Source organism: Oncorhynchus masou, chromosome 5, assembly GCF_036934945.1.
Source record: "Oncorhynchus masou masou isolate Uvic2021 chromosome 5, UVic_Omas_1.1, whole genome shotgun sequence".
NCBI lineage: Eukaryota > Metazoa > Chordata > Actinopteri > Salmoniformes > Salmonidae > Oncorhynchus > Oncorhynchus masou.
The window spans coordinates 26,553,548-26,569,857 of record NC_088216.1 but is presented as its reverse complement, the minus strand read 5'-3'; the positions used below and the strand labels follow the sequence as shown (position 1 = coordinate 26,569,857).

The 16,310-nt window shown below is 42.0% G+C and overlaps 1 protein-coding gene across 2 annotated transcripts; it reads left to right on the top strand.

The window, feature by feature from the left end:
- Window positions 1-207: 207 nt before the first annotated feature.
- On the top strand, window positions 208-10,621 carry LOC135538552 (SWI/SNF-related matrix-associated actin-dependent regulator of chromatin subfamily E member 1-like). Of its 2 annotated transcripts, XM_064964442.1 has the most exons (11): window positions 209-278; window positions 1,320-1,373; window positions 1,715-1,767; window positions 2,284-2,388; window positions 3,711-3,791; window positions 4,125-4,256; window positions 4,467-4,638; window positions 7,728-7,900; window positions 8,135-8,236; window positions 8,876-9,116; window positions 9,340-10,621. In XM_064964442.1, exons 2-11 carry the CDS (start codon window positions 1,367-1,369, stop codon window positions 9,561-9,563), a joined length of 1,290 nt encoding a protein of 429 aa, XP_064820514.1. In that variant the 5' UTR covers window positions 209-278; window positions 1,320-1,366; the 3' UTR covers window positions 9,564-10,621. The 2 variants fall into 2 exon arrangements, with proteins under 2 accessions (XP_064820522.1, XP_064820514.1); XM_064964450.1 differs by lacking the exon at window positions 4,125-4,256 and having other exon boundaries at window positions 208-278.
- The last annotated feature ends 5,689 nt before the right edge of the window (window positions 10,622-16,310 follow it).

Here is a 16,310-nt window from a genome sequence, read left to right as displayed (position 1 = left end):
ATTCATTACGTAGCAATTATTTTAGTAATAGATTGATTGAAAAATGTTAGCAATTAAATTAGATGATTCAATTTAGAGTAGGCTAGCCTTGGGGTGTAATGCAAACATGATGCCCTTAACAGAGGAGAAAGGAATAGTTCTGGAAAATTCGACTGAAATCTGTGTGAACCCCATATCATTTATTTATTTTTTTATTTTTAGAACTGTTTCTGCTAGCTAGCTAACTAAACCTGATTCTAGCCACACACACACACTGGTGGGGGACAAAGGATTTTGGGGTGAGTTTGCTGGCCATTACTTTCACTTGCTTGCTATGTGAACTAACCAAAATATGAAAAGCAATAATATTCATTAATTGATTTATGTTGAATCGTCTTTCAATTGTATGTCAAGAATTTATGTAAAATGCCACTTTTGTTTGAATAACAGATTTACAGATGCATGCAAGGTGATGATGTGACTATATTGTGACAGCTCGAGCTAGAAAATAGCGCTTATTCATATATAGCGTATGAGGTAGTGGCTATCAAGCTAGCATGGTGTTTGCTAAATTTCCACTGCTAAATCCACATCCAAAACGGTTCGGGTATAGTCACTGTTAATCTGCTGTTTTACCGCCTCAAATCAAAATCAAATTATTTCAGTGACAGCTAGATAGCTAACGTTAGATTGCTTTAATATGAATGCTTAGTGGCTAGCTAATGCGAGCTACCTGACAACTTATGCGGAGTATCAAATACAATATTCTGTATTTTAGCTATGGTTAAATCATTTAAACTGCAGATTATTCGCCTTCTCCACAAGCTAACTGATTGTGTTATCTACGTTTGCATATTCATCATCTATTGATCAGATGGTCCAAGTTAGCCAGCTGGCTAGCTATAGCTAGTAGCTGCATACTACTAATGAAGTAGTTAGCTCAACGTTACTAGCCTCGCTAGCTAGCACAGCTGGGTGTCAGCCAACTACGCAAGATGACAGCGCTTTATTTTTCAGCAAATGCATTTCCATTTATCTGATTTATTTGCGTATGTGCAATTATAAGCAAATGCCATTCCAAATAGTGTAAGCGATGATTTTGGACGCAAACAGCTTGCTAGTAGTCACATCAAACTTCTGTCATGTTCATGCCTGTCCACTGACACTGTTGTGATGTTGCACATACGTCGCCTGGCATCATTTTGGCACCAACATCTCTTTTGTTCTCCCTCTCAAGCTATTAACTTTCTTTTCTATTCAGTTGTAGAAGTACTGTAATAACAAAATGAAGTTAATGAAACACCTAAATGCTTTCCCCCATTATAATGTGTTTATTACAGACCCAAATGACTGGAATAAACTGATACAATTCTTCCTCTCTGCCAAGATGTCAAGTAAGAAATTGTTTGCAATTATACAAGTTTAGCCATCAGATAATGAAACTATGAGTACTTCTGTTAGGTCTCTGACAAAGCTGGGCAACTATGGCTACAAAAGTTATCACAATAAAATAAATGTAGTTTCTGCATGAAATATTAGTTTCTGGTAGGCTATATGATTTCCTTGTATTATAATTGATAGGTTAATAATTATCTGTCATGTATTTGCTGAGAGAGAAATAGAAACATCACAAAATTCAGATCTACCTTGAAAGGATTGATTTAATCAACATTGAGAGATGTAAAAGGGTCATTTTTGCCTTGATTTTAACATCTGACCTTTTCTTTCATAACAGAAAGAGAAAGAGAAAGGCCATATGCCCCTCCCCCTCCCCCAGCCCCTACAACAGTAAGTATTTCTGATGGCACATGGGAAGCCTTTTGGAAAGGGGTGTCCAATAATAACATTCATGCCATCTATTATCTTTCAATGTTAACTTGCTACTGTCCATTTTGAGAGGCACACATTTTTGGGGGCTAACTTGTTTTTAAAAGTGGAATCCATTTGGCCAATTAATACGGTAAACCCTGCAGATAGTCCCTGTTACCACAGTAGAATTGGTCAATGCAATAAGCTTTGCGGTCTCAGATAATAAGCTCCACTCCCTAAGTGAGGTACCATATACAACATACTGTAGACTACACATTATTTGCCTTACAAACAACACTAATGTATAGATAACATTGCTGTCTTGATTTATCCTTCTTGTTGGTTTAGCATGAGTGCAAATCTTTTTCAGTTGATTTTTTTTTACAGCTTTTCAACATTCATGTTTTGGCCAGTTTTTCATTGATTTTGTCATGCTTTACCCCATTATTGTATGTCATTTCTCATCCGTGTTTCTGTCTCATTTGTTTCCATCAGCAATTGCCCAACACCCCTGGGTTTGTGGGGTACAACCCCTACAGCCATCTGGCTTACAACAACTACAGGCTGGGAGGGACAACAAGCAACAACAGTCGGGCAACGGTAGGAATAATGACGTAGAGAAAACACCGGAATAAAAACACGAGACACAGAAGGAAACTAACATCAATATTTAAAATAACTATCTAGTTGGATTGAAACAGCCTAATCTAGCTTGCTTAGTAAAACTCAGTAATAACGTATATGCAGGTATAAGCTATAACAGCTCTTGACAACTTTGCTCTTTGGCTTTGTTTAGAAATAGTACTTTTCCCAGGGCTTATAAGAGCAGACATTCTTGAACAGACAGACAGTATGATTTGTCTAACCCATTCCATTACCAAGGCTTTCTGAGATGTATGCCATCCCAACGCTCCTCTGCTACCTTCATCATACTAGTGCAGACTGGCCAAGTGTCCATCTGTGTGTATTCAAAATTGCTCGATCCTGCCCTTCAAAGTCTGCATTGCTAACAGCCATGCTAAGTAACCCATGCCATCAGTGTTGCCATGGCATTATAGACCCAATGCTTGGCATGGGTTTCGGGCTGCTACGGGAATAATACAGTCGCTGCATGTAAGCTGTGGTTGGCACTCGGATTCTAATAATGGCATCATGTCACGCAGTGTGCAAATCTCAGCCTTAGGGAGATTTTGTATTTTCTTCAATCAGTGTTACTCAATCATAGTCTCCGTGTGACTTCTGTGGCTGGGCTCAAACAGGCTTTAATTAAATGAAGGTGATTGGACTGAGGGTGTTGTAGTTTGATTTTTACATATACTTTGTTGAAGGTTGGATGATTAACTATGCGGATGCATATTTTCCTGCAGGGTGGTTCTCAGTCAAGACTTTGCATAGTGTCAAATTGTATGACTATGTAACGGTTTTCTATAGGTGAAAGAGAGTCGGACCAAAATGCGGCGTAGCTATTGTGATTCATATTTTAATGAAACAAGGAAACCACGAATCAATACGAAAACAACAAACGTAACACAAAAACCAAAACAGCCTATACTGGTGCAAACTAACACACGACAGAAACAAGGTCATAAGGACAATCACCCACGAAACACTCAAAGAATATGGCTGCCTAAATATGGTTCCCAATCAGAGACAACAATAAACACCTGCCTCTGATTGAGAACCACTTCAGACAGCCATAGACTAAGCTAGAACACCCCACTAAGCTACAACCCCAATACCTATGAAAAAACCCCAAGACAAAACACCCCACATACAAAAACCCATGCCACACCCTGGCCTGACCAAATAGATAAAGAAAACACAAAATACTAAGACCAGGGCGTGACAGACTAGACATTTTTAGCCCCTGTTGGTGTCCTAACTTTGACTTTGAATCTAATAAGTGCCTTTTTATTTCCCAGAATTCTTCAGGAATAAACATTCCAAAGCCACCCAAGCCACCAGACAAGCCGTTGATGCCATACATGCGATATAGTCGCAAGGTAAGTTGTCTACACGTAACATTACTTAAACCCAAACTGCTCCATCGTGCACACCATTGCAAGACATATTAAAATACTGTACTATACCCTTACAACACGCAACACTTTAGCCAGGGTTAGGGACGAGCACTCTTAATGTACACAAGACATCATCTGCCTGTCCATGGAGGTAGGTGTGAACTGTGAAACTAGACATACAGCAGCCTAGCCATTAAGAGCACTACAGACAGACTATGGGAAATCTCCCTGGAGATGGAGGTTAAACACGGCCTCCATAGGTTTATGACCTATCTGCTTAGAGATAATGAGCCCCTGTCTGGTTCTCATCACCAGGTTTGGGATCAAGTAAAAGCCTCCAATCCTGATCTGAAGCTATGGGAAATTGGGAAGATAATCGGTGGCATGTGGAGGGACCTCACTGATGAGGAGAAACAGGATTACTTGAATGATTACGAAGCAGAGAAGGTTGGTTTGTTTTACCGGGGTGTTTATTTACGGGGTTGTTACGGGTGACCAGTAACAAGTGTCTCCAGCAGTTGTCAGAAGGGTCCCTCCAGTCATCATTCCTTCCTTTGTAAAAAAAAATCAAAAAATACTGAGTAACTTTTCTTCAATGTTGAATAGTTTGTTTTGCATTGAAGGGGCACATGTCACATCTTTGTCTATCCTCTACAGATTGAGTACAATGAGAGCATGAAGGCCTACCACAACTCTCCAGCCTACCTGGCTTATGTCAACGCTAAGAGCCGCGCCGAAGCCGCTCTGGAGGAGGAAAGCCGGCAGCGCCAGTCTCGTCTCGACAAGGGTGAACCGTACATGAGTATCCAGCCAGCAGACGACCCAGATGGTAAGACGCTCTCAGCACTACTAGTATTACCATGTCAGTCACACTCTGGTTCCCACACCATGGTTCAGCAACTGTGACATCACCTTGGTGTCAATTTCTATCCCTACACTACCTCTTTGTGTTTGTCACACTTGCTACTTCACCTTATAGGCCACACTCCATTTCAGTTCTGTAGTATAAGTCTGGGCCCTGTATTTGAGATCAATGGCTTCACTGAGTTCCAGTAAGAAGCAAGGCAACGCACATCACATAGAAACATACATCAAAACTGGATTTCTGAATTACACCCTATAGGAAATGATGCTTGTCTCGTATCGAGCTGGAAAATGGTATACAGAAAATGCATAAAAAACTCTTGTGGTAATTGGAAACACCCAAGATATAAAAATGTGATAGTTAGTATCCCTATGGATTCATTTCTCAACAAGCTGTACATTGACGACTTCAGAAAGATTTGCCACATCAGTTGCTTCATAGATGCAGAGAATGGGGAAGAGTCTGAACAAATTTTTCCGTTGGAGAAAAAGCACCAAAAAAAAATCATAAGTGAGGATCAACCGATGGAACAGGGCGTTGGATGAAGATGATCATTTTTCGAATGACGTCTTTCTCCACCATAAAATGTACGATGTTATTATGAAGCCAAAACTGTATTTCTTGCTCCCAAATGCACAGACAATCAAAGGCACCATCTTACCCCCACTGCGATTTTCAAAGGGTAGCATCCTTCACAGACTTCAAATGAAAGAGGTGTTTGACTACTACAATAAATCACTTTATTTATTTACTCACTGCAGTTTGGGATTTTTTTCTCAGTTGAATGACTTTTGGCCCAACATGGAATGAATGAATTCTCCATGTGTTCAATAAGAAGTTGACCTTATTAAAGAGACAATTTCTTCTCCTACATTTATGACTTACTTTGATGTTAGTGTTATAGAGGACAGCTTCATTTGACTCTGGATTTAAAATAAAAGTGTCATGTACTTAGAGCTTGGATGTTCCCTTAGTTTTCGCAATACTCTCTACTTTTTCTGGGAAATAATAAGAGCATGAGCGCCAGTAAAAACCACTAAGACGTTTATGGAGTAAATGAGGAAGGTTTTTCAGAGTTAGAGAGAGAGAGAAAGATGTATCTTTAACTCTTTACCCACCCACACATGAATATCAATACCATTCACCACAACAATGTTGAAACTTCCTTTGCAAATGTGTATATTCAAGTATATTCATACAACAAACATGCAAACAGCCAAATATGCAGACATACCCTACTGCTACAAATGATTTAACCAAACGTAGGTACAGTGCCATGCGAAAGTATTCGGCCCCCTTGAACTTTGCGACCTTTTGCCACATTTCAGGCTTCAAACATAAAGATATAAAACTGTATTTTTTTGTGATGAATCAACAACAAGTGGGACACAATCATGAAGTGGAATGACATTTATTGGATATTTCAAACTTTTTTAACAAATCAAAAACTGAAAAATTGGGCGTGCAAAATTATTCAGCCCCTTTACTCTCCAGAAGTTCAGTGAGGATCTCTGAATGATCCAATGTTGACCTAAATGACTAATGATGATAAATACAATCCACCTGTGTATAATCAAGTCTCCGTATAAATGCACCTGCACTGTGATAGTCTCAGAGGTCCGTTAAAAGCGCAGAGAGCATCATGAAGAACAAGGAACACACCAGGCAGGTCCGAGATACTGTTGTGAAGAAGTTTAAAGCCGGATTTGGATACAAAAAGATTTCCCAAGCTTTAAACATCCCAAGGAGCACTGTGCAAGCGATAATATTGAAATGGAAGGAGTATCAGACCACTGCAAATCTACCAAGACCTGGCCGTGCCTCTAAACTTTCAGCTCATAAAAGGAGAAGACTGATCAGAGATGCAGCCAAGAGGCCCATGATCACTCTGGATGAACTGCAGAGATCTACAGCTGAGGTGGGAGACTCTGTCCATAGGACAACAATCAGTCGTATATTGCACAAATCTGGCCTTTATGGAAGAGTGGCAAGAAGAAAGCCATTTCTTAAAGATATCCATAAAAAGTGTCGTTTAAAGTTTGCCACAAGCCCCCTGGGAGACACACCACACATGTGGAAGAAGGTGCTCTGGTCAGATGAAACCAAAATTGAACTTTTTGGCAACAATGCAAAACGTTATATTTGGCGTAAAAGCAACACAGCTCATCACCCCATCCCCACTGTCAAACATGGTGGTGGCAGCATCATGGTTTGGGCCTGCTTTTCTTCAGCAGGGACAGGGAAGATGGTTAAAATTGATGGGAAGATGGATGGAGCCAAATACAGGTCCATTCTGGAAGAAAACCTGATAGAGTCTGCAAAAGACCCGAGATTGGGACAGAGATTTGTCTTCCAACAAGACAATGATTCAAAACATAAAGCAAATTCTACAATGGAATGGTTCAAAAATAAACATATCCAGGTGTTAGAATAGCCAAGTCAAAGTCCAGACCTGAATCCAATCGAGAATCTGTGGAAAGAACTGAAAACTGCTGTTCACAAATGCTCTCCATCCAACCTCACTGAGCTCGAGCTGTTTTGCAAGGAGGAATGGGAAAAAATTTCAGTCTCTCGATGTGCAAAACTGATAGTGACATACCCCAAGCGACTTACAGCTGTAATCGCAGCAAAAGGTGGCGCTACAAAGTATCAACTTAAGGGGGCTGAATAATTTTGCACGCCCAATGTTTCAGTTTTTGATTTGTTAAAAAAGTTTGAAATATCCAATAAATGTCGTTCTACTTCATGATTGTGTCCCACTTGTTGTTGATTCATCACAAAAAAATACAGTTTTATATCTTTATGTTTGAAGCCTGAAATGTGGCAAAAGGTCGCAAAGTTCAAGGGGGCCGAATACTTTCGCAAGGCACTGTATGTCAAATGTTAAGCTATGTCCGATTAAGATATGCCAGATCAGATTTCTTTCCTGAGGCCGACCACATCTATACTTATTGGGTGGGATCTCTCCGCTCTTTACCCATTGACAGTTGATTTCATTGAGCTCTGATAGACACATAGCCCCCGCCACATGCCTTTTCCATTCTCCATCCCAGATTACGACGATGGATTCTCCATGAAGCACTCGGCTGCCGCCCGTTTCCAGCGCAACCACCGCCTGATCAGCGAGATCCTGAGCGAGAGCGTGGTCCCCGACGTGCGCTCCGTCGTCACTACCGCCCGCATGCAGGTCTTAAAACGGCAGGTCCAGTCTCTTATGGTGCACCAGGTACGCTATGCTGGGTCTGTCAGTCTTCAGTCAGTCTTCTATCAGTCTTCCTACAGAAATACAGATATTACTCTACTTAGCACTATTAAAGTTGGATGTTCCCAGTCATGGTGTTATTGTCATGGTAACCTGGATATCAAATCCTTTCTTCTTATTTGATAATTGAGTAATCATTAAAAACAGGTAATCAGTCCGGTAAATTGGCAGGTCTCTCTCTGTGTGTCTGGTCCACAGAGGAAGCTGGAGGCGGAGCTACTTCAGATTGAAGACCGCCACCAGGACAAGAAAAGGAAATTCATCGATGCCACAGAGTCTTTCACCAGCGAGCTGAAAAGGGTATGGAATCATCATCCAGGAACTTGTACGCAATCCATTGTGTTGCACATAGTAAATATTACAGTGTTGACCTCAGACCAGTTCTGCATTGTAGAGATCCGCAGCTGCTAACTTTATCCATGTGTCCTGGCTAACATGCGGCGTCATCACTTAGAATTTGTAGACTGACTCGTTGCAGTTCTGAATCCAGATACTGCACTGTATAGTGAATGCACTGTGTAGTCCATACCCCAGGTGGCACCATTTACTTAGAGTCCATTTACTTCGACTATGCTTCACAATGGGCAATTCAATGAAATAAAATGATTGAAAGGGGAATATTTAGTAAGTTGTACAACTGAATGTGTTCAACTGAAATGTGTCTTCTGCATTTAACCCAACCCCTCTGAATTAGAGAGGTGTGGAGGGCTGCCTTCATCGACATCCATGGCGCCCAGGGAACAGTGGGTTAACTGCCTTGCAATGTAGTATCATTGTAGAGGAAATAGGAAATGTGTCAATATTTGTGGCAACATTAATCACGGTGTACTCACTAATCACAGTTGCACAGGTGTGAGATAGATTGTGAGATTAAGAGCATTAATCCCCAGAATTAATCCCCCGGTGGGGAGACTCAACATATTGCCACTCTGTGCCCAGCTGTGTTGTATGAAAGTGGAGGTGGACATGGAGAAGATATCTGCAGAGGTCGCTGCGGCAGAGGATGCATCCCGCAGGCGTATGTCGGAGCGGGAGAAGGAGGCGTCCACGTCCTCTTGCCTGGAGGAGGAGGAGAAACCAGTTGGCCCGTCAAACGGCAGCAAGAGCCAGCAGGAGCCTTTCAGTGACAGCAGCAACAAGGAGAGAGAGGAGACTGAACCCAGCCCCATGGATACTGGTGGTGAGGCCCAACAGTATTAATCACTAAACTGTATGGTCTTTTAATGTATGGTTCTGGTCAGGCTCTGGTCAGGTCCCCTGAGTTAGGTATTCTCTCTTCGGTAGATGCTTATTTTGGAAGATTGTCTGCTGAGCGCATTTTACAATGTTAATTTCACATTTTAAACTACATTGGTCCAAACGTGTTTACTGTCTCCTAATATTTCCTGCTTTCTTGGTTGCAGAGAAGTCAAAGGCCTCGGAGGAGTCGACGGCTCGTCCTGCCAGTGAGGTTGAGGAGGGGGCGCCGTCAGAGGACAAGGAGAGTGTTCCAGAAGGGGTGATGGAGGAGGGCACCAGTGACAGTAACACAGGGTCGGAGACCACCTCTGCCGTGACGGAGGACGCCCCGCCCAGCGAGCCAGCAGCCTCAGAGGGGCCGAGTCGGGCACGCCCTACCGCCCACTGAGGTTTCGACCTATGACCTTTGGGCCGAGAAATGTCCATGATGCATCACTCCATCTCTACAGTCACACTCTGATGATAAACACATTGCACATTAGTATCTATGTGAACAAAAGCTGTGTTTAGATGGGTTTTTATTTCTGCTAGGAAGTTTTATGCAATTGGTTGAATCTTCAGAGCTCTGTTGGCAGGGTCAAAATAGACCTGCTGTCAATTTGCAAAGCGCTTCAAGTCCTCAAAGCAAAGCAATTATCCCAACTAAAGTGAATGACGTCTAAATTGAGTCACAATAAAGCCCAGGTGAATTCCCCGTAATTCCATCACAGACCGCAGTGCCAGTCGAAAGCAACCATCCATCACCTGTCACTATATCAAAACATATCTCCTGTCTTGTTCTATGGTACTATATCTGGCAGACACCAGATCTTACCAATTGAGGATGGTTGTAAAAACTCACAAAAAATGAGTTATTCAATGTTTAATTACTGGAGTGTAATGTTGCTTTCAATGTTATTTTTGCATGGTGTCGCAACTCCTCTAATGGGAGAGTTTGCTTTAGTAGCGGAGGGAGTGGGGCGACTCCTCTGCCCAATATTCTTTAATGTTTACTCTAAGTATCAGTATTAAGTGACAGTATTGTCTCAGGAGTTAATAGAAATAAGTAGTTGTTTTCATTATTTATTATTATTCTTGTGTATTGTGAGTCCTGGGCCCAGTCCATCCGTCCACCAACCTGTTGTAATGTCACGAGTTCATCCGTGCTGTACAGTTTTACCAGTCAGTGTTCCAAAGTCTGCTAGCTCTCAATCAAATCAAAGCGGTATGCTTAGAACAAACTTTCAGTGTTATGTTATTATGACCAGTAGTACAATGTTCAACCCAGAACAAACTCTTAAATGTTAATATGCAATGTAATAAGCAGTGGTGCAAAGGTTTGAGTGAACGTGAGTGATTTTCCATCTCATCCTAAAGCAACTTGAAGAGCAGAGTGAATCATCAACATACTGTCTTAAAAATCAATTTTGTTTGACATATTTATACCAATAAACTTTTCTACCCTGACATGTAGTTGTTGACGATAGGTTTGTCTTCAATGTCTCACGCATTGTGTATAGAATGTCACATACACGTGTTTAGCAGATGTTATTGCGGGTGTAGTGAAATGCTTGTGTTTCTAGCTCTAACAGTGCAGTGAAATCTAACGGTAATATCTAGCCATTTCACAACAATACACACAAATCTAAATAATAATTTCTACAATACAGTAGAGAACAATTGAGTACAGTATCTACAGTTGAAGTCAGAAGTTTACATACACATTAGCCAAGTACATTTAAACTCAGTTTTTCACAATTAATGACATTTAATCCTACTAAAAACTCCCTGTCTTAGGTCAGTTAGGACCACCACTTTATTTTAAGGATGTAAAATGTCAGAATAATAGTAGATATAATTATTTATTTCAGCCTTTATTTCTTTCATCACGTTCCCAGTGGGTCAGAAGTTTACATACACATAATTAGTATTTGGAAGCATTGCCTTTAAATTGTTTAGCTTGGGTCAAACGTTTTGGGTCGCCTTCCACAAGCTTCCCACAATAAGTTGGGTGAATTTTGGCCCATTCCCCCTGACAGAGCTGGTGTAACTGAGTCAGGTTTGTAGGCCTCCTTGCTCGCACACGCTTTTTCAGTTCTGCCCACAAATGTTTCTATGGGATTGAGGTCAGGTCGTTGTGATGGCCACTCCAATACCTTGACTTTGTTGTCCTTAAGCCACAACTTTGGAAGCATGCTTGGGGTCATTGTCCATCTGGAAGACCCATCTGCGACCAAGTTTTAACTTCCTGACTGATGTCTTGAGATGTTGCTTCAATATATCCACGTAATCTTCCTCCGTCATGATGCTTTATATTTAGTGAGGTGTACCAGTCCCTCCAGGAGCAAAGCACCCCCACAATATGATGCTGCCACCCCCGTGCTTCACGTTTGGGATGGAGTTCTTCAGCTTGCAAGCCTCCCCCTTTTTCCACCAAACATAACAATGGTCATTATGGCCAAACAGTTATATTTTTGTTTCATCAGACCAGAGGACATTTCTCCAAAAAGTACTATCTTTGTCCCCATGTTCAGTTGCAAACCATAGTCTGGCTTTTTTATGGCGGTTTTGGAGCAGTGACGTCTTCCTTGTTGAGCGACCTTTCAGGATATGTTGATATAGGACTCGTTTTTACTGTGGATATAGATACTTTTGTACCTGTTTCCTCCAGCATCTTCACAAGGTCCTTGTGTTGTTCTGGGATTGATTTGTGTTTTTCGCACCAAAGTACATTAATCTCTAGGAGACAGAACGCTTCTCCTTCCTGAGCGGTATAACGGCTGCGTGGTCCCATGGTGTTTATACTTGCGTACTATTGTTTGTAATAGATTAATATGGTACTTTCAGGCGTATGGAAATTGCTCCCAAGGATGAAGCAGATTTTTTTTCTGAGGTCTTGGCTGATTTCTTTTGATTTTCCCATGATGTCAAGCAAAGAGGCACTGAGTTTGAAGGTAGGCCTTGAAATACATCCACAGGAACACCTCCAATTGACTCAAATTATATCAATTAGCCTCTCTGAAGCTTCTAAAACCATGACATCCTTTTCTGGAATTTTCCAAGCTGTTTAAAGGCGCAGTCAACTTAGTAAACTGTATGTAAACTTCTGACCCACTGGAATTGTGATACAGTGAATTATAAGTGAAATAATCTGTCTGTAAAGAATTGTTGGAAAAATTATTTGTGTCATGCACAATGTAGATGTCCTAACCGACTTGCCAAAACTATAGTTTGTTAACAAGAAATTTGTGGAGTGGTTGAAAAACGAGTTTTAATGACTCCAACCTAAGTGTATGTAAACTTCCGACTTCAACTGTACATATGAGATGAGTAATGCAAAATATGTAAACATTATTAAAGTGGCCAGTGATTCCATGTCTATGTATATAGGGCAGCAGCCTCTAATGTGCTAGTGACGCCTATTTAACAGTATTTAACCGTCTGAAGGAAGTTGTTTGTCAGTCTCTCGGTCCCAGCGTCGATTCACCTGTACTGACCTCACCTTCTGGATGATAGCGGGGTGAACAGGCAGTGGCTTGGGTGGTTGTTGTCCTTGATGATTTTTTTGGCCTTCCTGTGACATTGGGTGCTGTAGGTGTCCTGGAGGGCAGGTAGTTTTCCCCCGTTGATGCTTTGGGCAGACTGCACCACCCTCTGGAGAGCAGCCCAACAGGATGTTCTCAATTGTGCATCTTTAAAAGTTTGTGAGGGTTTTAGGTGCCAAGCCAAATTTCTTCAGCCTCCTGTTTCTTCAGCCTTCTCAACCTGAGGTTGAAGAGGTGCTGTTGCGCCTTCTTCACCACACTGTGTGTGTGGGTGGACCATTTCAGTTTGTCAGTGATGTGTACGCAGAGGAACTTAAAGCTATCCACCTTCTCCACTGCGGTCCTGTCGATGTGGATAGGGGGGTGCTCCCTCTGCTGTTTCCTGAAGACCACAATCAGCTCCTTTGTTTTGTTGACGTTGGGTGAGAGGTTATTTTGCTGGCACCACATTCCCAGGGCCCTGACCTCCTCTCTATAGGCTGTGTTGTCATTATTGATAATTAGGTCTATTAGGTCTACTACTGTTGTGTCATCTGCAAATGTGATGATTGTGGCTTCCTGAGTGGCGCAGTGGTCTAAGGCAGGTAGAAGATAAACAGAGAGACCGGTAGAATATAAACTGATAAAGGTATAGCTACAATCTGTCTCACTAGAGATTCTGGGTTCGGATCTAGGCTCTGTTGCAGCCGGCCACGACCAGGAGACCCATGGGGCGTCGCACAATTGGCCCAGCGTCGTTAGGGGAGGGTTTGGCTGGCAGGGATGTCCTTGTCCCATCGTGCACTAGTGACTCCTGTGGCGGGCAGGGTGCAGTGCATTTTGACATGGTCACCAGGTGTATGGTGTTTCCTCCAACACATTGGTGTGGTTGGCTTCCAAGTTAAGTGGGCATTGTGTCAAAAAGCAATGCGGTTAGGTTGCATTTCGGAGGATGATTGAGTTGGAGGTGTGCATGGCCATGAAGTCATGGGTGAACAGGGTGTACAGGAGGGGGCTGAGCAGGCATCCTTGTGGGGCCCCAGTGTTGAGTATCAGGCAAGGTGGAGGTGTTTTTTCCTACCTTCACCACCTGGGAGTGGCCTGTCAGGAAGCCCAGGACCCAGTTGCACAGGGCGGGGTTCAGACCCAAGGCCTCAAGCTTAATGATGAGTTTGGAGGGTACATAGGTATTCCTCTTGTCCAGATGGGATAGAGCAGTGTGCAGTTTGATGCCGATTGCATTTTCTCTGGATCTATTGGGGCGGTAAAAAAATTGAAGTGGGTCTAGGGTGTCAGGCAAGGTAGAGGTGAAATGATCCTTGACTGGTCTCTCAATACACTTAATGATGACAGAAGTGAGTGCTACAGGGCAATAGTCATTTAGTTCAGTTACCTTTGCTTTCTTGGGTACAGGAACAATGGTGGATATCTTAAAGCATGTGGACATGTAGACTGGAATAGGGAGAGATTGAATATGTCCGTAAATACTCCAGCCAGCTGGTCTGCGCATGCTCTGAGGACTCGGCTAGGGATGCCGTCTGGGTCGGCAGCCTTACAAGGGTTAACACGCTTAAATGTCTTACTTACGTCGGCCACGGAAGAGAACCCACAGTCCTTGGTAGCGGGCCGAGTCGGTGGCACTGTGTTATCCAACAGCTTATCATACACAATCTACGGCACCCAATACTGATCACAGATTTGATACTATTTGTTAAAGATGTGTTCCACTGGTCTGTGTCCTCTGATCTGTAAGGTACAAGGAAGTGGGTTTCCTGTTTTCAATATTGCACCACTCTTTCCAGCTGTCTTAGTAGTGTTATCATTTGTAGTTAACCAACAGTATTTATATTGTATTGACCTGATGTGAGCAAAGGAGACCGGTAGAAGATAAACTGATAAAGGTACAGCTACAGTCGTCTTCCTGCGAGCACACTTTAAAACAAATGTCTGTCACTTTTGCAGCTGGATACCATGTGTAGGAACCATACCAGCAGCCCCATATACTTTTAATTAGTAGAACATACATTCTCATTCAAATCAACATCCATGATGGGTGGGCTGGTGACCTGTTGAGTTTACCCATGAGTGTACCAGTCAAATTGTTGCAGCTCAATATTGTCCGTTATAATAATTATATTTCTATGATCAGCCTTTTGCAAAAGTGATGAGATTTGTCACAGCTTTACCTTAGGTGCAGAGATGCAGTCGTCCCTCTGCAGCAGTCACCTGTTGCACAGAATTGTGGTTAGTGTTTCTTTGCTGGGTTCTTTTCCTGAGCGTCTTGAAAACTCAAAGCCGCAACCGCACAGGCAGACAGGTGTGCAGCTTGTGCAGAGTTGGTGGAGAGTAGGGGAGAATAAGACTGAACGTGCCCTTTACTGACCAAGATAAACCAAGACAGCAGTGGAACTGCCACCACTGCCTAAACAAAAGTGTTGTGGTGGTAAACACAATGACAAACGTATACTGTATGAGTATTGGTGAAAGGGACATTTGGAGAAATTACTGAGACTTTTGTGTAAATCACTTATTTGTCGAGGTTGTCAAAGGGGACATGAAGAAACATTAGCATATCTATATTATTTTGGATTAGACACGCATGAAGCGTTGACTGTAATGAGTCTATCTCACCTTAGAAGTACATATCAGCCACTTGCTCTGGGAGGCCTGTTTTGTAGCTGTTGGTTTGGCAAACACCCAGAATTGTTAAGACACTTAAAAATAGTCCCTTCAATGCATGAGGTTTACAGAATGAGCATCGCTCTTGTTGGTTACTTACTTGTGCAGTATTTGTTTTTTAGTTATATTTGTACTTTTATTCTAGCTAAATGTAACTCAAAGTGGGTTATTTGCTATGCTAAAGATTTCATTTTAATACAGACTTTGTAATACAGCCTTTTCATCCAACATATTAGTACACTCTTAGAAAAAAAAGGTGAACCTAAAAGGGTTCTTCGTTTGTTCCCATTTGAGAACCCTTTGAGTAACCCCTTTTGGTTCCATGTTGAACCCCTTTGGTCTCAGAGGGTTCTAAATGGAACCCAAAATAGTTCTACCTGGAGCCAAAAAGGGTTCTACCTGGAACCAAAAGGGGTTCTCCTATGGGGACAGTCGAATAACCCTTTTGGAACCCTTTTTCTAAGAGTACATACAGTACATGTATTATAATAATAAGCAGTATGCCCTGTTTGACCCAGACACTGAGCTTTTCCTTTCCTTCATCCCTGCTCCACCTGAAAGTACAGGCAGGTGTGGGGATAAACTGCAGACAATAGAAAATAGTAGACAAAAGTTTTAAAAAATACAATTAAAATCAATGTCTAATGGCTTTTAATCCAACATCAGCTGTAAACTCAGTTGGAGAAGGCATGGCCAATTTCATCAACATCTAAGCCTATTGTTAAGTAATGGGGTTGTAATGGTAAGATGAGAAACCAAGTCTATACCGATTTAGGACCTATATATTGTATTCTCAATGAACCGATGTAGCCCATTCTTCACTGTGGACTACAGAAATAAGCCTCAACAGCACAAGTGTAATGGCGTTATCTTTCTAGTGACTGTGTGTTGAAAATAGAACAGACAATACATTTTCCCTCAACCACTGTGGTCACTGAGATCTTTGTGTGTCT

Excerpts from the sequence above, each read along its gene's own strand:
- LOC135538552 (XM_064964442.1), top strand. Across the intron at positions 2,389-3,710 it reads GCAACAACAGTCGGGCAACG|AATTCTTCAGGAATAAACAT; the intron begins GTAGGAATAATG and ends TTTATTTCCCAG. Across the intron at positions 7,901-8,134 it reads AGTCTCTTATGGTGCACCAG|AGGAAGCTGGAGGCGGAGCT; the intron begins GTACGCTATGCT and ends TCTGGTCCACAG.